The following is a 20910-nucleotide window of genomic DNA, read 5'->3' on the forward strand; positions in this document are numbered from 1 at the left end:
ATCTGAACTCATAACTCCTCGTGGTTTGGCCGGAATCACAAAATCTTCAAGACTGGCCCAAGCTTACCCGACAGCTTGACCCTTCTGTCTATTTCTCAGTTTCCAGCCCGATCCCTTGGAGCTTCTTCTCTGGCAGCCTACCCTAAAAAATAGACTCGCGGAGCTTTCAGGTGGCTTTGGAATCACCCAAACGCATGAGTATACTGGGAGAACTCCTCGTCCCAAGTTGATGCTATTTTTAGACTTCACTACTTAACTGCGTCTCCTCTTGAAGTTTTATGACCAACACATAGATTTGCTATCAACGCATAGTTTAATCAGCTTTCGCACTCTTCTTACTGTTCTTTGAATTATGATCTGAAAAGAAGTCCTTGGCCCTATTTATAGGCATCCAAACTCTACCAAGTCCGACACCTCCTACTTGGCCGCATGTCCAAGTGTCTCTTCCCCACACCATCAATACAACCCTCATATCACCGCAAACTAAGGTGTCTTCCTCTTCATTAGCCAACATAAGATGCTCAATTTTGCATGTCTTCTTGTGTGTCCACCTTATTTACTTAAGGCTTAAGATTTCTTCCCAATAAGCCACATGTCCGGATGACGTCCTTGCACACGTCTGTCCAATCCCATATGCGGTCATCTAACCACACATGCCCCCATCCAATTGCCGCAACCTAACTATGTCCAGATACCATTCAATCGGTGCCTGCGTCCATTCAATCTTACCTTGTGCATCTAATCAACGCAACTTAGTCACATATGCTAGATGCTCCCAAAGCTTATCTTTGGCTGCATATCCTTCTCCTTCGCATGGCTTACCTTTGCTCTATGCGCTCAACTAGGATAATGACCAACACTCTTTTAACGCATACTACTAGCTTGTCCTATGCGCCCACAAGCCTTCGGATGTCCAACGCATAGCACATTACCAACACATAGTGTTGCCGCATACCGTCGCATAGCACTGCCGCATCCATCACATCCATCACATCCATCGCTACATACCATCGCATAGCACTGTGCCTCCATCGCCGCATGCCCTCACATCACCGCATGCCCTTGCACCGCATGCCCTCGCACCGCATACTACCAACGCATTTCCTTCGGCCGTATACACACATACCATCGTGTCCAACGTCCAACACCCTTGGATGCGTAACTTGAGGTCGCCGCATGCGTTGTTCTAACCTCTCAAGGCATTGGCTGCCGCATGCATTGTTCTAACCTCTTAAGATACTGGTTGCCACATGCATTTCTCTTGGCCACACTTTGGCTTCCTTTAACGCCCCAAATAACTTCTAAAGGAGCAAGGCCAACACATGGACAACACTTAGTCAATTTTCTAGCTTCCAATGCATGGGTTATACTTAGCCAATTTTCCAAGCTTTTCCCAAGAGTCAAGTTTTCAAATTCACACTTTTCTTCTAATTTTTCACCCTTTTCTCTATCATTACACATTAGTTTCCACATTAACCTACTCACCACACTGGTCTCAGTAGGGAACATACTCAAGTAGAGAAATTAGGGTCCAGGGTTCACATCGGTCCCCTGTAAATAAACATGCATCGGGATGAGATGATATATCGCCCCTACTAGTCTAATCATGCATCATATACAAATAAATACCATGAGTAATCCCATAACTCACACCATAACATAACGTACAGGCTCGGACATGTTCAAACTCCTCAATAAATATATATATATATATATGCAACAAGAGGTATCACAACTTCCAAAACTAATTTCCAGATTCCAATAAGTAACTTGATAAATCTAAATTATGGTGCCTAGCACGGAATTTAACATCCCGAATTTTTATTATTAATGTAATTTCAGTAATTTTTATTAATTGAGGGCAATTTCGAAATTTTGGACTTGTGTAATTGCGGGAATTTAATTATTGACGTTGGAGATTATTCAATTTGAAAATTAATAGTAAGAATTAATTTTATTGTAAGAAGAAAAGAAATTTAATAAAGTAAAGTAGAAAAGAATAAAATAAAAATTTTATTTTATTTCCTTTTTAAGTTATTATGATTATGATTATGATTATTATTATTTATATAAAACAAAAGAAACCTTTTCTTCTCCCTCACGCACGCCGAACCCCCCCCAGCCGCTGAAACCTCGCCCCGCTCGCTGTTCGCCATCGTCTGGATCTGTCCGGAGCTGAAGTCGAACGCCAGATCTGAGTCAGTCGCGCCTCAGTGCCCGCGTGCCGCTCTCCGTCTGCGTTCCGAAGCCACCAACGCTATTCCTAGTCCGCGTCGCGCCAGATCCGGAGTTCACCAGCCCCGACTTCAGCGCCAGTCATTCCCTCACCCAGCCTCGTTCGCCGCTCGTCCAGCGAGCCGCTCAGCCCGTCGCGACCCTCATCGTCGTTCGCGTCGGAGCTCGTCGAGCGCCACCGTCCTTCAGCCGCGACTCCCCAGTCAAGCCGCTCGTTTAGATCTTCTCCGCCGCCCGAGCCCAGTCGCCGATCTCCGCCAGTCACTGCCTTCGTTCGCCGCCGTTTGTCGGATTTTGGCTTGTGGTGAAGTTTTGGGTAAGATATGAGTCTTTTAGAATTTTCTTGAAGATTTTGGTTAGGATCTTCTTTCTGGCGTTGGGTCGTGTTAGGTTACTGCATCGGTGACCGAGGAGGGCTATAGGAAAAATACACGGTCAGAAGTGAAGATGTTGCTGAAGCAAAGATACTTGGATCGCAGAAGGATTACTTCCGCCCTTCTTGCTAACTCCCCCCCTGCTTTATCAGTGCCCGCTTGGAATTCCAAAGGTTCCACTTTCTTCACTCGTACTTCTTTTCACCTCTTCTTCTCTCTCTCTCTCTCTCTCTCTCTATATATATATATATAGATAGATAGTATACTTCTTGCACTTCTCTAATCTCAATACACGATTCCATTTGTTTGCATTTATCTTGCTAATCGGCAATCACTCCTCAATTTCATGTGAGTTCGCTGCATTTCTTTCCTGCCTCCGCCTCGCTCCCCTACTGTACCCTGGAATTATAACGAAATTAATGACTCAAATTCTACTTTGGATTAGAAGCAAGTTAGGGTAAGTTAATTCAGTATCCCCTTTGCACCTATCCTCTGTTGCCTCTATGATCCGGATATGATTTTTCCTCTTCCATCTCCGTAATTAGTGACATAGATGCTACCCTTGGTTGCTATTGAATTTGAATGTCCTTTCACTGGCATATTAACTTATCACCTCGTGAACTCTATTTCAGATTATCAAACCCTTTTTCGTGTTCTTGAAGCCTGCAGACTCGTCCCCTTGAGTTCCAAAACTGTTATTGAAACCCATGCACGGATTATTAAATTTGGATATGGAAGCTACCCAGCTCTCATCACCTCTCTAGTATCGACTTATCAACGTGCCGGTTGCCTTAATCGGGTCCATCAACTTCTTGATCTACTCTGCTCTAAGCATCTTGATTTAGTTGAAATGAACTTGCTCATTGAAAATTTTACGAAAGTCGGGGAGTGCAAATTTGCTAATGAGGTATTTTATAAAATGCCTTACCGTGATGTGGTAACATGGAACTCAATCATTGGAGGTTGTGTGAAGAATGCACATTATGATGAGGCGTTTAGATTCTTTAGACAGATGCTGAACTCAAATATTCAGCCGGACGGATTTACATTTGCTTCCGTATTGAATGCATGTGCTCAGCTCGGAACGCCAAGTAACACGCAGTGGGTTCATGCTCTGATGACTCAGAAAAAAATTGAGCTTAATTCTATATTAAGTTGTGCACTCATAGACGCGTACTCAAAGTGTGGTAGCATCCAAATTGCAAAGGAAATGTTTAGTTGCGTCCCTCACAGTGACGTCTCAGTTTGGAATGCGATGATCAAAGGGCTTGCTATTCATGGCCTTGCAACGGATGCATTATCGTTATTCTTGATGATGGAGCGTGAGAATGTTCTGCCTGATGCTGTCACCTTTTTGGGTATTTTAACAGCCTGCAACCATGGTGGTTTAATTGACCAGGGCCGCAGGTATTTTGAATGGATGAGAAGCCGTTATTCAATTCAGCCACAGCTTGAGCATTACGGAGTCCTGGTTGATCTCTATAGCCGAGCTGGGTTTCTGGAAGAGGCCTACTCCCTAATCGTGGCAATGCCAATAGAGCCAGATGTTGTCACATGGAGGACGCTTCTGAGTGGTTGTAGAATTTACAGAAATCAAGAACTCGCAGAAGTTGCTATTGCAAATATGTCTCATCGTAAGAGTGGAGATTACGTGTTATTATCAAATATCTATTGTTCTCTCAACAAATGGGAGCATGCAGCAACAGTTAGAAAGATGATGAAAATCAATGGAGTTCGTAAGAAATGTGGAAAAAGCTGGATTGAGTTGGGAGGTACCATTCAAAACTTCAAGTCGGGTGATCGATCGCATCCGGAAAGTGATGCAGTATACAGAGTGCTGTGCAGTTTGATGAAGAGAACTCGGTCAGAGGGATATATGCCTGTGACAGAGTTGGTTTTCATGGATATCTCTGAAGAGGAGAAGGAAGAGAACTTATCATTTCACAGCGAAAAGGTGGCATTGGCTTATGCGATCCTGAAAACTAGTCCTGGGGCAAAGATCAGTATATCAAAGAATCTGCGGATCTGTGATGATTGCCATACATGGATAAAACTAGTTTCAAGAGTGCTCTGCAGAGCTATAGTAGTGAGGGATCGAATCCGGTTTCATCAATTTGAAGGTGGCATGTGTTCCTGTGGTGATCGTTGGTAGAATTATTTATTGTATTTTTTCTTACAAAAATGTAATGTAAATATGGAAAACAAGCACACCATTTCTATTAACAAACACTTGCAGGCATAAGTTTGAAGGGTAAAATGGGCATTTATTGAAAAAGTTGAAGGCAAAATCAAAAGTTCAAAATTCTTCATGTGAATTTGAGGAGCACAACGACGTACGACAATGAGAACATGGATATCAAGAAAATATAATTTAAAATAATATATAATAAAATAAATAGATATTAAAATAAATAAAGCATAATGTATAAATAAATTAACAAAATATGAAATAAGGAATTTTTCTAAAATCCTTACTTTCTCCAATTTTCATGGATTTTGTCTAATGGGTGTCTTTCAAAACCCACCAAATGTCATTATTTATGGACAATTTGGGTGGATTATATGGACATCAAGAATGAGTATTTACAAAGTACATGACTATATATACATGGAGTGTAGAAAGAATGACATTTGTCTTTTTAACACTAAGAATGGGTATTTATTTTACACATAATTTGTGTTATTTATAATACTCCCCTTATATTGTCAAAACTTTACTAGGAAAAAAACGTATTGGGAAAAATATACTCGTGAAGAAAAAATAGTACATATTTCATATAATCTAATACTCTTAAAATGAATTGTCGTATTCCAATATTGTGCACCAATCTCTTAAAGGTTATAGTTGGTAATGATTTTGTAAATAAGTCTGCTTGGTTATCATTTGAACAAATTTGTTGTATGGTGATGTCACCATTTTCTTTAAGATCATGAGGGTAGAAAAGCTTTGGTGAAATATACTTTGTTCTATCTCCTTTAATATATCTTCCTTTGATTTGGGATATGCATGCTGTGTTGTCTTTGTATAATATCGTTTGAATAATTTTACTAGAAGACAAACCACATATTACACGAATGTGCTGAGTTATTGATCTTAGTCATACAAATTATTGACTAGCCTCGTTAATTGCAAAAATTTCAGCATGATTTGAGGAAGTAGTCGTTATGGTCTATTTCATTGATCGTGACAATGCAAAAATTCCTCCACATGTGAATAGATAACTTGGTTGAGATCTAGCTTCGTGTGAATCAGATAAAATATTTAGAATCTACATAATCAACCAGAACAAAATTCGACTTATTTGAATAAAACAAACCCACATCAATCGTTCCTTTGAGATAGCGGAGTATATGCTCAATTTTGTTTCAATGTCTTTTTGTTAGAGAAGAATTATATCTTGCTAATAAATTTATTGAAATGCAATATCTGATCTTGTATTATTAGCAAGATACATAACTGCACCACTAGCACTAAGATATGGTAATTCAACACAAAGAAGCTCTTTATTATCATCTCGAGTTGAAAATATATCTTTCTTCACATCTATTGAACGAACTTCCATTGGAATGTTCAATGGATGTGCTTTGTGCAATAGAACCTTTTCAAAAAATTTCTTGTATAAGTTGACTGATGAATAAATATCTCATATGCTAAATGCTCAATTTGCAAGCTAAGACAAAATTTTGTTCTTTCGAGATCATTCATCTCAAATTCTTTCTTAAGATATTCTATTGCCTTTGAAAGCTTTTAAGGAGTTCCAGTTATATTTAAATCATCAACATATACAGTTATCATAGTAAATCTTGACTGTGATTTCTTTATAAATACACATGGACATTGTTCGAACTCCGAGACTAGCATGTCATGACCGCACCCGACCCAAGAAAAGATAATTTATTTTTACCGATCCAAGACTTATACTACAAACATAGCAGAGTGGTAAGATCGGGGTCGAATCTACAGGGAGACTATTGAATTAACTTAGACCAATTAATGAATTCCAAGTAAAAAGGGAGTTTTGATGATTCTTGATTTTCTTTACAAAATAAATTAAAAACCAAACATAAAAGAATAAATAAGAGTTAGCACAGAAAAGAGGATTGAATCAAATTAGTGAAAAATCTTGGGATTAGTTTGTATGCTTTTTATTTTCTATCATTAGATACTAGTTAATTTCTTCAATTATGTGAACCTCTCAACCTATTATAAATTATAATAGCCCAATTAGCCAATTTAGATAACAATCTAAATTAACCCTAATTCAATTTTAAACTTTTCCTTCTTAGCGACATACGAGTTAAAACTGAAAAGCATTAATTTAAAGGGTTCAATTGTCGAGACACACTACAAGCCAGACAACCACATCTTATAGCATGATTTATTTGGGAAGGATTATACTAGGGCATACATGAATCCGGCCAGAAAAAGTCTAGAGCCTAAACATGCGATCCTAATACGTGCAACTTAGTCAATAAATTATGCACAGGCTAGAATGATTTTGCATAAAAGAAATTCAATAAATTAGTTTGTCAGAAAAATTCACCGAATTTCTATTATTAATAAATCAAATCCACCCAAAGGGTTCACAACAATTGAATAAATTAAGTAGTAATTTCAAGAATTAGGACACACAAACTATCCTAAGAAAATTACCTAGCCTCTAAAAGGAATATTGGAATTACAGTGATCAAAGGAAAGAGTCGAGGCTGACTATTTGTTGGGTTTTATGTCCTAAAACTCGTGGTTTGTAAACAATAAAACTTATTCTGAAAATTCAATAAGTTGTTATTGAATCTATGAATCGCTTATTTCGTTTTAGAAATCCAATAAACTAAAAGATCCATGACTATTATATGTATACTTGAACTTTATGTGAAGACATAAAAGTGGATCAGGTTTGAGTAAATAGTCAAAATGATCTATAGTATATGAATAAGGTTGGGTCTTATTCTGGTAACACTATCGGATGCGGCCCACTCTATAGTTGTTACAAGGAGTTGTAAAGTGCTACAGACAAACTAGTCTTAATTCGTACATGTCATGACAAGAGCAGTGGGGGCGTCCTGTGCAATGGGTTTGTACAAGATCAGACCACGAAATTAGTCACTCTTACTTTATAATGTTGTTTACTGTCTAAGACTGATTATTTCAAAGTGATGACCTAGGTAACTTGACCTTAATTCTGAGCTAACTATGAACTCCTATTTATTTGGGATTATCCTTAAATTTGCATGGGTGAGGGTTGGCTCAACAGTGCCGATTCAATAAACCTCCACTTTAGGGGTAAGACCAGGTAGATAGCTGGGGACATAGGGTGCAAGATGGAATTCGCTCCTACCTGCTTTCATGGATAGTAGAGAGGTTGTTCCCTTAAGTGCTGACTCTGGGTCTTGAACAAGGGCCCCGACCTCTCATTGGCCCGAGAAGGACTCGGTTTGTTGATCGGATCACAAACCAATTGTATATTAGAGAATCAGTGGGACTTAGAAACAAAAGGTAATCTCAGGGGTAAAATAGTCATTTGACCCAGCCGTTATTACGAACAACCTGTAAAGGATTAACTTACTAATCATGGTTATATCGAATGGACATAATGTTGGGAATGTCCTAGAACTCGCAGTTCACGTTAAACATTCTATTTATCAATAATAATGACTTGTTGATTTTTCATCTTATTATGGAAATCCAATAAACGTATCCTTGGCTATAGTCTGAATACTGTAACTTTATGTAATGACATAAACAAGATCAAGTTGACAGTATATAGCCTAAATGGTCTAATAAGTATATGGATGAAATTGGATATCTCATCCTGGTAACACTATTGGATGCAGTCCATCCTGTAGTTGTTATAAGAAGTTGTAAAGTGCTACAAATGATGTGATCCACAAATCGTTCATGTTGAGGCATGTGAGTGGAGGCATCCTATGCAATGAGTTTGCATATAGACTATACCACGAAAATAGTCACTTTTCTTTATAACGATCGTTTACTGTTAAAACTGACTATTTCATTTATCAAATAACCTCAGTTAACTCGATCTTAATCCTGAGCTAGCTATGAATTCCTGTTTGTACGGGATTATCCTTTGATCTGCAAACGGTGAGAGTAGTCCAATAACACTGCTCAATAAGCTTCCCATTTTGGGGATAAGACCGGATGAATAGTTGGGGACATAGCTTTGCAAGATGGAATTCACTCCTACCCGATTAAGGATTAGAAGATATGTTGTTCTCTAAAATACTGATTCCAGGTCTTGAACAATCGGGGCCCCGGCTTCTCATGATAGAAAAAGAATTTGATTCATAGAGATTATGAATCAGAATTGTTCATTAGAGGGTCAGAGAGAACTTAAGGAACAAGATGTATTCACAGGGGTAAAACGGTAATTTTGACCTAGCTGTGATTACGAACAACCTGCGAAGGATCGACTTACTAATTATGGTTATAAAGTGGACAAAATATATATATAGTGAGATGAGTTCAACTATGGGCTATAGTGGAGTGTTCCATTAGTTAACAAATGAGAGTTAGATAAGATTAATGAGTTTAACCACTTAATCTCGAATCGTTGGAGCCCATGATTTGTAGGTCCGCGAGGTCCCCCTACTAGCTCATAAATGGTTAAGCTTTAGAGTAGCTTGAGAAATTAATTTGAAGCGTTCAAATTAAACGAAATAGGAGAATATATATTTAAATATGATTTAAATATATGAAGATGATTATTGTGCAAAAATTAATTTAATATTTTATATTAAATTAAATTAATTTATGAAATTAATTTTAGAAAATGATTTTTCAGTTATTTAAAATCAAAATTGAATTTTTAAATCAATATTTTGATTTTAAAATAAAAATGGAAAAATCGATTCGCATGCACAAAAATGGAAAAACTTGATTTTCCAATATCATCTTCTTCATGCTCATAGAAAGTCCATTTCTTCTTCTTCATTAATACTCGCATGAGCTGCAAGCCATGCACATCTCTTCTTTTCATACTCATCTTCAATAAATAAAGAAGATTGGAGTGAGTTGAAGGGATGGATAACACATAAATTTTGAGAGAAAATTTCAGTGAGAAGAAAGGGTTCTTTAAAGTGAGCTGCTATGAGTATTTCTCTGTTCTTCATCATTTCAAGCTATTCTTGAGTCCCACAACTTGGTTTAAAGCTCCAAGAGGATAGTGGAAAGATCTTGAGATAGTTCACAATGATCTTTGGTGAAGACTGCTGCTGATTGATCAGGTTCTTGAAGAGTTCTTCAAATTTATGATCTAAAACCCTCTTATTTAGATGAGCATGCTTTAGTTTCTTCCAAAATTAGTGAATTTGAATGCTTATGGATCCTTGATACTTTCGCTGCATGTTTTCTAATTCTAACAATTGGTATCAAAGTATCATTTAAGCATTTAATTCTGTTTAATTTTTGTGTGGTGGGTGTTTTTCATGAGATATATGAAACTGATGCATTGATATAGTTTTTTGTGAATTCTCTTTAATTTCTCAATTAAATTTGTAATTGGCTCTTGTTTCATGAGCTTATATATGTTAGCAAGAGTCCATAATTTATTTGGAGTCATTAGAGTTGAAATTAAGATGTAATTGAAGAAACAAGTGAAGAAGGCTGAGCTGTTGTTCCAGTTTTTCAACTTCTGCTCAAAATCGTTGTTGAGGTTCAGTTGCTAAGCAATCGTCTAGTTCCAGGCGTTATACGATGTGAAGAAAAGCTAGACTTTGTTGGTCCGGTTCAGACTCATCTAGTCCGATTCAAGATGCTTGGGTTCGGTTTGGAGCGGTTCAAAGACGATTTTGAAGCTGTTTGTAATAGTTAGGCATCTGTTTACTTGTTTATGCCAAAACAAAAACCATATTAGTTAGTATTTAATTATTTATGCATGAGATATATGTAATAATTAAATAATTCATGTATATGCATGATAACTTGTAGAAATACAAGTTATTTATACTGTTTGATTTAGATATTGCGGCTAAAAGAAAGAAAAGTTGTGTCGATAGTATAGAAATTGGCTAAGAAATGCAAAAATTATAAAATGTCGTCAATACAACCACTAACACCATTGCGATGGTAGAATAGAGTGTTCCAGTTTCTATTTTGCAGGAAATCAGTCACCACATGCGTTCATGGCTCAAAGACGAAATAAACAACGCATCTATGTCTCATTGCGCCCAAAATGATCAACGCAATGATGGCGTATGCGACAATCGATCAAGAGCTGAGCGATCAACGCAATGTCAATCGCATGCGGTAATAAAAAACAACACCACATGCAGCGATAGATCGAAGATGTAAAGAGCAACGCATTTGCGAAAAACTCTGACAAGTGTACAGCTTTCAGTTGTGCATTTCTGACGGGTTGATTGCGTAATAGAAGGAATATTCACTCCGCCATTTCAAGAATTACCTTAACTATAAAGTGGGGACCACAATGCAAAGAGTCAAGCTTCGCCTATAAATAGCTTCTACAAATTCACTGAAAAATATACATGTATATATAGAGACATGCATATACTGATTCTAGGAGAGAGATTAGTCTGAAGCGACTGTCTAGAGTAGATCCGGGAGAACCACGAGACAAGGCCGAGAGGTGAGTCTCCGAGTAGAGAATCCTTCCAATCCCCGTAGCTGAAGCTCTGTGCGAAGGTCACTTCTATCGGGAAAGCAAGCCTGAGACGGAAGCTTTCCTCCCCTACTTCCACATGCCGACAAACACAATCTCCGTTCAGGACCTATGTCAAGACGTTGACACTCTTTCTGTATTTGTTTCTAATCTCTATTTCATCATCTGTATTCATCTTCTCTAATCTTTCACTCACACCATGTATTGAACGCTTAATCTTAGAATTAAATGTTATGATAATTACCATTGCCATCTCTCTGTCTCTTTCCGTTCATCCATAATCCATTTTCTCCATGATGTTTTCCTAATTCCTTGGGTATAGTAAGAATTAAGCGAGTGAATTAATTTGTGTAAGGAAATAATCAAGTTTAGCTAAAGCATGCTCGATGGCATCTTCACCTATGAGAGCAGAAGTGAAGATGTTATTCCGCCTATCGAGAGAAGGTTGGAAGAATGCATTAACTAAAGCGAGAAGTATTTCCAGAAATGGAAACAACCTTGCGTTCATCATGTTCATCCCTGTTTCACCATAGAGATATGGGAACGCGGCCGATCACCGAGAGGTGTACGCCAAGGGAAAGCGGAACCTTAGTTGCATCTTTAACGCAATTAACAAACTTGCGATGTTTTTACTATTTACTCTTTCTCCTTGTGCTTCATTCATAAAGACTTGCCATCACATACATCAATTTTTTGTACAACTTCACAGTCAGTTCTCGACCTCAGTATCATGTATCATGTATCTTGTATCATATTAGTTTAGGATTTATTTTATAAACACATTTTTACTTTCATCGCAATTTACAATTATGTATAAATCACCATTCTTTATTCATTGTTAAATCGGTCGCATGTATCACAAAAGTAACGCATTAACGAAAACAATCCCTGTTTTTTACCTCAGATTATTCTGAGAAACTTGCATTGGAATTATACTTGGTTTCAGTGCAAGGAAACTTGTGACATGTATTACTCCATCGCATACTACAAGCATATCATTAGCAACGCATATATTTAGACGTAGTGTGCATAAGCGATAACACAGCACAACATTCCATTTTTAGCGTATCAAGTTTATGGCGCCGTTGTCGGGGACATGGACTTGTTCATTCATTCATATTCATATTTGTCCACATGCTTAAAGAGATAAAAATATCATTACAATGTGTACAGTATGCCATGTAGATTTAAAACCCCACCGTAGGAAGTATTGAAAGTATGTTATAATTGTTATAATATATAGTATGCATGTTAGGGTTATGTTTAATATAATGATTATATTATATGCCTTTGTTGAATGTTGTGGATGTTAAGCATAAAATTTTGTAAGTTGTTATAAAATTAGTTAGACGTTTAAAATCCATAATAAATAACAGTTGCATGCTCACTTAGGTTAACAACTAATTTTAAACGTTAAAATAGATTGTTACCTTATAAAATACGGTTACAAACTCATATCAGTTCATAAACCTGTCTAAGGCTGGGGGTATTTAAGTTGATAGTTTACGGAACACCTCTTACCTAGGGATTATGACCGAACTATTGAGAGTTGTTAACTGATTTCATGAGCTTGCGTGAGCGATGTGAGGTAATAAAATGGTTTATCACCTAGACATTGTAGGTTAAATCCAATTATAAGAGTTATACTTGGATAAATCACCTAGACTTAGGTTGTATGAAATTAGTCTTCATGCCTAAGTAAAATACCCAAACATTTAGAACACTTCAGTGGGAGATTAACAATATATTTGATATATAGTTATTAGCTCTGACGTCCTTAGAAGTTCACACCGTGAGATCCATGCTCGACTTCATGTCGATTTTACCTCGACTGCTCTAGAAGAAAAGTGTTTGCATGGTCAATAACAAGGTGAATGAGGGAGGTAGTTCATAATAAGTGGGTGAAGGAAATGTGTCAACATTGTCCTACGGTCTCCTCTATTAGTTTGAACCGTGAGATTCATATGTTACACCTGCTATCGTTTTTATGCGGCACTAGCTAGTCGTTAACCACGATGATCCCTATGGAGGGTTGTAACATAGGATTCAGAACAACCCAGGCTTTAGTAAAATAAATAGGGTCTTATAGTTCCGTCTTGGATATTGTCTTCTATCTCGGAGGCATATTCATATCGTCCTATAAGATCTGAAAATGGCGGGTCACACTTACAAGAATTACTAATTGTTAGTAAAGATCTTGACCGAAAACGATAACCAAAAGAACTATTGGAATATGAGTTATTCTGGAAATAGTATTTGGTCAAGAACTGTCTTGCTTCTGTGAAGGAATTCTTGACTACCCCATGGTAGCAATTGTTCTAAATCACTTAAATATCGTTACAAGTAAATAAAGATTTATTGGGTACTTTATTAGTTTTGCTAAAAAGGGATTTAGATGCATATTTAATAGAGTTTGTTTAAAATGTTTAAGCAATGTCGAACTCCATCATACAATTGCTTGATTCTGATAAATTTAATAGAGAGGGTTATTCGAACTAGAAGTCAAACATCAATACGATATTAGTAGTAGACGATCTAAGGTTTGTGTTGACGGAGGAGTGTCCTCCAGTTCCCAGTTTAACGTCCACCCGAAATGTTTGGGACGTCTATGATAGGTAGGTGAGGGCGAATGAGAAAGCACGGGCTATATCTTGGCAACTATATCTGATGTACTCAACAAGAAGCATGAGGTCATGCCCACAACCCGTGAGATTATGGCATCATTACAGGAGATGTTCGGACAACCGTCATCTTCTGTTAGACATGAAGACATTAAATATGTTTATGTAACACGCATGAAAGATGGAACCAATGTAAGAGAACACGTTCTCGACATGATGGTTCATTTTAAAATTTTGGAGGCTCATGGGGCGATGATAGACGAGACGAGTCAAGTGAGCATGATACTGGAATCTCTCCCAGAGAGTTATCTGTCATTCAGGACAAACGCTGTCATGAACAAAATCATTTATAATTTGACGACGCTGTTGAATGAGTTGCAAACTTATCAATCAATGATGAAACTGAAGGAAAAAGAAATAAACGTTATTTCCAAACCAAAATTTTTATAAGGGGTCAACGTCAGGTATGAAACCCATTGATGATAAGAGAGCTGGTCCTTCTTCTTCTAAGGATAAAACCATACAAATGACGAAGAAAGGAAAAGGGAAAAAGAAAGCCACTGCAAAGAAAATAAAAACAAAACTCCCAAAGGAAAATGTTTCCATTGTGGAGAAGTTGGGCCTTGGAAACGAAACTGCCCAAAATATCTGGCTGAAAAGAAAGCAGAAAAGACTAAACAAGGTAAATCTGATTTACTGGTTGTTGAAACATGTATAGTGTAAAATTCTCACCTTACCTGGATATTGGATTCAGGTGTTGCTAATCATGTTTGCACTTTTCTATAGGAAACTAGTTCTTGGAGAAGACTTTCTTAATATGAGATGACTTTCAAGATGGGAACAGGTGAAGTCATTTCAGTTGAAGCAGTGGGAGATGTGAAGTTGTTTTTTGGAGATTCTTTTATCTTGCTCAAGAATGTGTTCTTTGTACCATAGATGAAAAGAAATCTGATCTCCATTTCCTGTCTATTAGAGAATATGTATAGTGTATCTTTTGAATGTAATGGGAACAGGTAAATAACTTACAAATATTATAACCAATTGAATCAAGAGCCATTTTAAATATAGAGATGTTTAAAACAGTTGAGACTCATAATAAAAAGCGGAAAATTTCTCCTAATGCCTATCTTTGGCACCTCAGGCTTTGTCACATTAATCTCAACAGGATTGAGAGATTGGTAAAAAACGGTCATCTAAATCAGTTAGAAGATAATTCCCTACCTCCATGTGAATCATGTCTTGAGGAAAAAATGAGAACAAGATCTTTTTCTGAAAAAGGTCTTCGTGCCAAAGAACCTCTTGAACTTATACATTCAGACCTATGTGGTCCGATGAATGTTAAAGCTCAAAGAGGATATCGTACTTCGTCAATTTTATTGACGATTACTCTCGATATGGCTATATTTACTTAATCAGTCACAAGTCTGAAACTCTTGAAAAGTTCAAAGAATTTAAGGTTGAGACTGAAAATCAGTTAAGTAAAAGAATTAAAACACTTCGATCTGATCGAGGTGCTGAGTATATGGATTTGCAATTCTAAAACTATCTAGTAGATCATGAAATTCAATCCCAACTCACAACACTTGGAACACCACAACAAAACAGTGTTGCAGAAAGAAGAAATCGAATCTTGTTGGACATGGTTCAGTCTATGATGAGTTATGCTTAGTTACCTAAATCCTTTTAGGGGTATGCAGTGCAGACTGCAGTTTATATTCAGAATGTTGTTCCATTCAAAAGTGTTTCAGAAACACCGTATGAATTTTGGAAAGGACAAAAAACAAGTTTACGTCATTTTCGTATCTGGGGTTTTCCAGCACATGTGTTGGTACAAAATCCTAAGAAATTAGAAACAAGTTCGAAATTATGCCTATTTGTAGGATACCCCATAAAAACAAAGGGAGGATACTTTTATGATCCCTAAGAAGACAAAGTTTTTGTATCGACAAATGCAACGTTCTTGGAAGAGAATCATATTAAAAATCACCTACCTCGCAGTAAACTAATATTGCAAGAACTGTCTAAAGATATTTCAAAAAGATCAACAAGAGTTTTTTATCAAGCTGGCACATCAACAACGGTTGTTGTCCCGTCACGTCCATCCCAAGAGTTGGGGATGCCTTGTCGTAGTGGGAGGTTTATTCAACAACCTGAACGTTACATGGGTTTAACAGAAACACAAAAGATCATACAAGATGATGGTTTAGAGGATCCATTAACCTTTAAAAAGGCAATGGAAGATGTCGACAGGGAACAATGGATATAGATGGCTAGATGTAGGCAATATTTTGCTTCCATCAGTTGTGTGTCAAGGCTACCAGTGGTGCAATGGATGGGCGATGGAATAGTCCCTCTTGAGATCTATCTTCAACGTAGCTCCAGTCGTCAATTGGAGGAAGTTGTGGAAGTGAAGAACTCTCAAAGACTTTCTTGATCATGCTCTCGTCTATGATCACAAGAATCTTCCCAAGGTAGAAGTCTCGAATGCTTGAATTTGGACTCCAAGGCTCTATTTATAGAGCTCAAACATTGACAGCTTTGATAATCCTACTCTGAATCACTGCCATTACTCATGCGGTAGGTGAGAATGTCATCATGCTCTTATCTCTTTGATGCTTTCAAGGTATGCGTTCATACTCTCTTCTTCTGCAAGATCAATGCATCCCACCTACTCTTCACGATCATACCTTCTATCATGGCTATCAATCTGTAATTATAGCATTTCATGCGACCAGCTCTGGAATTACACATTGTTTGATGAATAAATAATTGTTATTTCATTATGGCATTTACTCATATCCAATAAACAAAGCTCCTTAGTTATCTTATGTGAACTTAAGCATGTATATGTGATATACAAGTGGATCGTGCCTTAAGTGATAACCTAAATAGGTCTGAAGTATAAGGATTAAGGTAGGATATCTGATCCTGGTGACACTACGGATACGACCTGCTTTGTAGACGTTTATAAGTGTTGTAAACTACTATAGATGGTAGATCCTGACCATTCACGTGGAGACATGTGAGCGGGGGTGTCCTATACAATAAGTTTGTATAAAACCGAACCACGAGATGACTAGACTTTGTATATAACGCCGTTGATACTAGAGACTTACATCTCACCTAAATGACCATATGTGACACAACCTCAAGTGTTTTGGGAACTCCTGCCTTTGAGGGCATTCCTTTGATTAGTATGGGTGAGAGTGACCAGATTGCCAACTAAATATGTCGACCTTTTTGGAGACTTGCCTGATCAGGGAGCTGGGAACTCACTACATAAGATGGAATTCACTTCTTTCCCGAAGCAGGGATAAATAGAGAGATTGCTCCCTTAAGGGTTGATTTCGAGGCTTGAATATATTGGCCACATCTTCTCTTTGGAAGAGAAGACTCAGTCATAGTAGGACTATGACTTATGTTCATTAGAGGGATCAATGGTACTTAAGAAGTTAGATGTAACTACAAGGGCATAACGATTATTGGCCGAGCTGTACTTACGAGCGATCTGTGAAGGGTTGTCGCATTGTTGATTGGTTAAGATGGACACATAATATATCTGTGGTAATGAGAGTTCAGCTATCGGTCTTTAGTGGAGTGCTTGGCAGTTAACGGATGGTGGATCCCGTGACTAAAGAGTTTAGTCAGTTATTCACGTACTGTTGGAGCTTCGAGCTACAGGTCCATAAGGTCCCCTTGGTAGCTCAATGGATTCAATTGAGGATCAAATTTTGGTATTGATTTGAAAGTTCAAATTGACAAGAGGTAATTCGATTATATATGATATGATCGGTATGATGTATGAAATACATCTAGTGGAGGATTAATGTAAATGAGATTTACATTAAGTACCATGAAATAGAAAAAAAGCTATGGTTTATGTGTTTCATGAGATGAAATATTAAAACTATAGGTTATAAATATAGTATGATAAGTTGGTTATCATTTATATTTATAATAATATTAATTATTGGATAATTAAATCTTTTTCTCTAATAATCAATTGAGTGAGAGGTTATTGGTGGTTTCATGGTAACCGTGAGATAAAAGGAAAATTGTTTTCCTAATTTTAGTAAATTTTTTTCAAATTTTTTTTGAGTTTTTCTCTCTCCGAAAAGAATCTCACGAAAGTTGTCAAGTAAATAGGATTTACTAAGCAACAACTTGGAGCGAGCTAAACCATCGTGTAGTTTTTGTAGGCGACAGACACGAAGCTAAGCAATGAGCTAAATGATCGCTTAGCTTTTGTTAAACGATCGCTTAGCTTTTGCTAGACAATCGCTTAGCTTTTGCTAAACGATTGGGTTTCGACCTATACGATAGATGCAACGATCTCTCCCTTGCTCAATCATTCTCTGTCTTCTGCCTCAAACCAAGTCTACATAGACCCCACCCTCTAGATTCTCACACTGAGAATACCAAGGTAGCCTTCTTGGTGGTGTCATACTCAACTTGACGCCATCGAGGTTTTATGGAGGCCATTTGTGCTGTTGGGGTGTTCGTGACCAAGGCGATTGCTGAGTTCGAGTACGTGGTGTTCGTGTAGTGTAGCGGTCGTGTTGGACGAGCGTTCGAGGTTGCTATGTTCGAGTGTTCATGAGCAAGGAGCTTGGCGACGAGTCTACAAATGTGTGTAGGTTTCTCCTTGGTTTTTTGTATTATCATGATGTAATTTCTGTAATGAATGCATAACCGTATGTTTGTGTTTATGACTGTAATTTGTAAAGTTCATACATGATTGTAATTTGGAATGATCTTTTCGCTGCTCATGGAAATCCTTGTGTTCGATTTCCTTCAATTGGTATTAAAGCCAGGTTGTTCTGATATTCCAAATTACAAGTCTGTTTTAAACTTCATTTTACAGTCGAGGTGGGTTTCTACATTTGTGTTTAATTGTTAAGTGCATTGATGGATGGAGTTGATGAATGTTTCGGGTTTAATTGCCTTTAGTTAAAGCTTTCTTCAATTACAAAGTGTTAATTTGTAAGGGTCCCTATGTTTTTAGGCATAATTAACTTGCAATCGAGTATGTAATTCAAAGTGTTTGAGTTAGTCGAGTCGTTCATGATGAATTTTTGAAGCAAGGAGATGCAGTTCTCAATGAAGAAGAAGACCAAGTATTGGTCGTATCGTGTAGCCTAAGGTAAACGATCGTTGGGATTTATCTAAGTGATCGTGTAGATTTTTCTATACGATCGTGTAGTATTTAATAAACGATCGTTTAGCTAATGCTAAACAATAGGGTAAGTCATTTACTCTATCATGTAGCATTGGTTGCCCAATCGCGTAGGCGCTGGAGATAGAAGATCGTAGTGGGAGCATGTGATGCTCATCGTTTAGTAAAAGGCACGCACTAGACGATCATGTAGTTAGCAATCCTCATCACTTAGTTACTACCTACACGATCATGCGTATACGATACGGAGGGGCTAGCTAAGCGATCATTTTTGCTGCATCGTAATTGTTTAGGCGATCGCAGAAGGCGTGCATTGTGCGGAGCGTGCTAAGCGATCGCGTACCTCAAGCTTCATCGCTTAGTAAAAGGTACACGATCGTGTAGTATTTGGTAAACGATCATTTAGCTCTGAGAGCATTAGTAAGCGATAGAACGAAGCGTTTGTTTTATCATGTAGACGATCGCGGGGAGTTTAGTACACGATAGTTGGAGACACGATGCTTCGCTCGAGCGATTCAAGACCTGGTCCGCTTATTTGAACTGAAGACTCCTTGTCTTTGTAATAGTTAGCTTTATTTTTGTGTTTTTAAGGCAATTTCACCCGGTTCATCAACATTTATTGTTTATACATGTGATGTATGGTGCTTATATGCCAAAGTGTTTGACATATAGTTTAAAACCCACCTTAGGTTGTGCAATTATTCATGCATCATGTATTATAAATGTTATAATCTAGCATGAAGAAATTACTTGAAAGCATGTGCATGCATCATGAAATAAAAGAGTTATATTTTGCATGCAGTGAGCATTATCATGCATCATCCTTTTATTATAAGTGTTATAGTCTAAGGGTGAATGGAAGTATGTTTTGCATGTTTCATTGTTGTTTTGTATAAGTGTTATATAAAAGAAGTAGCAATGAATGAACAATGCATTGAGCATGACATTTAGGCTGTTTATAATCGTTATGAATGTCTTGCGTGTGTTAGCTTAGCATTGTGGTTATGGTTTTCGTTTATAAGTGTTATAAAGGAAATTAGACCTAAAATCAATAAGAAAGAGTTGCAAGCGAACTTAGGGTGAACTCAAGTTTTTTAAAAGGGTTTTAAAATTGGATTGAGATAGACCTAAGTTCAGCTGGTTCTAAAGAGTTTAGTAACATAGTTTAATCTTTTAAAATCAGCTTAATATGATTAAATTGAATGGAATAAAAGATTAAATTTGTTTTAAATCTATCTATAAGGGAACTTTTATCTAAGACAGGTTCTAGCTAGGCTGGGGTTCTTAAGTTGACAGAAACATAACACTCCTACCTGAGAACCTACCTGGAAATGTGAATTAGATAGATTTTCAACAAGCATACAACAATTTGGTCACAGACTCCGTTAAAGAGTTTAATGGATGATGATCAAAAGTTGTTTAACTATCCAAGGTAAAAATTACTCTTAGGCAAACCTAAAAGTCACTCAGTTAAAATCCTTAGCCGTGTTTTTTCTAAGTAAGCTAAACGCTAGGTTATAAAATACTCAGTGGGAGGAAGAGATGTATCTGATATATCTATGATTCTACTCACGTTTCTCCTTGTATGTTCACATCGTGAGATTCATACTTGGCTTCTTGGTGCCTTGGGAGCATCCCCTTTCGGATGGTATTTGCATGAGTCAATATCAAGGTGAACGGAGAGAGTGTTTATAGTAAGTGGGTGAAGGGTGTGTGTCAACACGTCCTATGGTCTCTGTCATTGGTTTACACCGTGAGATCATTTTGTACTCCCTCGTAGCGTCCTGGGAGCGTCCCCCTTCGGATGGGTTTTGTGCAGTTGGTCAAGATCAAAGTGAACTCCAGAAATAGGTAGGGTCACTTTA

The 20910-nt window shown here is 37.4% G+C and overlaps 1 protein-coding gene across 3 annotated transcripts; it reads left to right on the forward strand.

The window, feature by feature from the left end:
- The first annotated feature begins 1798 nt into the window (after nt 1-1798).
- LOC120071309 (Tetratricopeptide repeat (TPR)-like superfamily protein) lies at nt 1799-4897 on the forward strand. 3 transcript variants are annotated; one of them, XM_090311358.1, is made up of 3 exons: nt 2058-2551; nt 2626-3066; nt 3242-4897. In XM_090311358.1, the coding sequence occupies exon 3, from the start codon at nt 3460-3462 to the stop codon at nt 4759-4761; it is 1302 nt and encodes a 433-aa protein (XP_090167484.1). In that variant the 5' UTR covers nt 2058-2551; nt 2626-3066; nt 3242-3459; the 3' UTR covers nt 4762-4897. The 3 variants fall into 3 exon arrangements, with proteins under 3 accessions (XP_090167483.1, XP_090167484.1, XP_038879432.2); XM_039023504.2 differs by having other exon boundaries at nt 2626-2782; XM_090311357.1 differs by having other exon boundaries at nt 1799-2782.
- Nucleotides 4898-20910: the final 16013 nt, after the last annotated feature.

This window comes from Benincasa hispida, chromosome 2 (assembly GCF_027475165.1).
Source record: "Benincasa hispida cultivar pf3 chromosome 2, pf3_genome.v1.1, whole genome shotgun sequence".
NCBI classification, from domain to species: domain Eukaryota; kingdom Viridiplantae; phylum Streptophyta; class Magnoliopsida; order Cucurbitales; family Cucurbitaceae; genus Benincasa; species Benincasa hispida.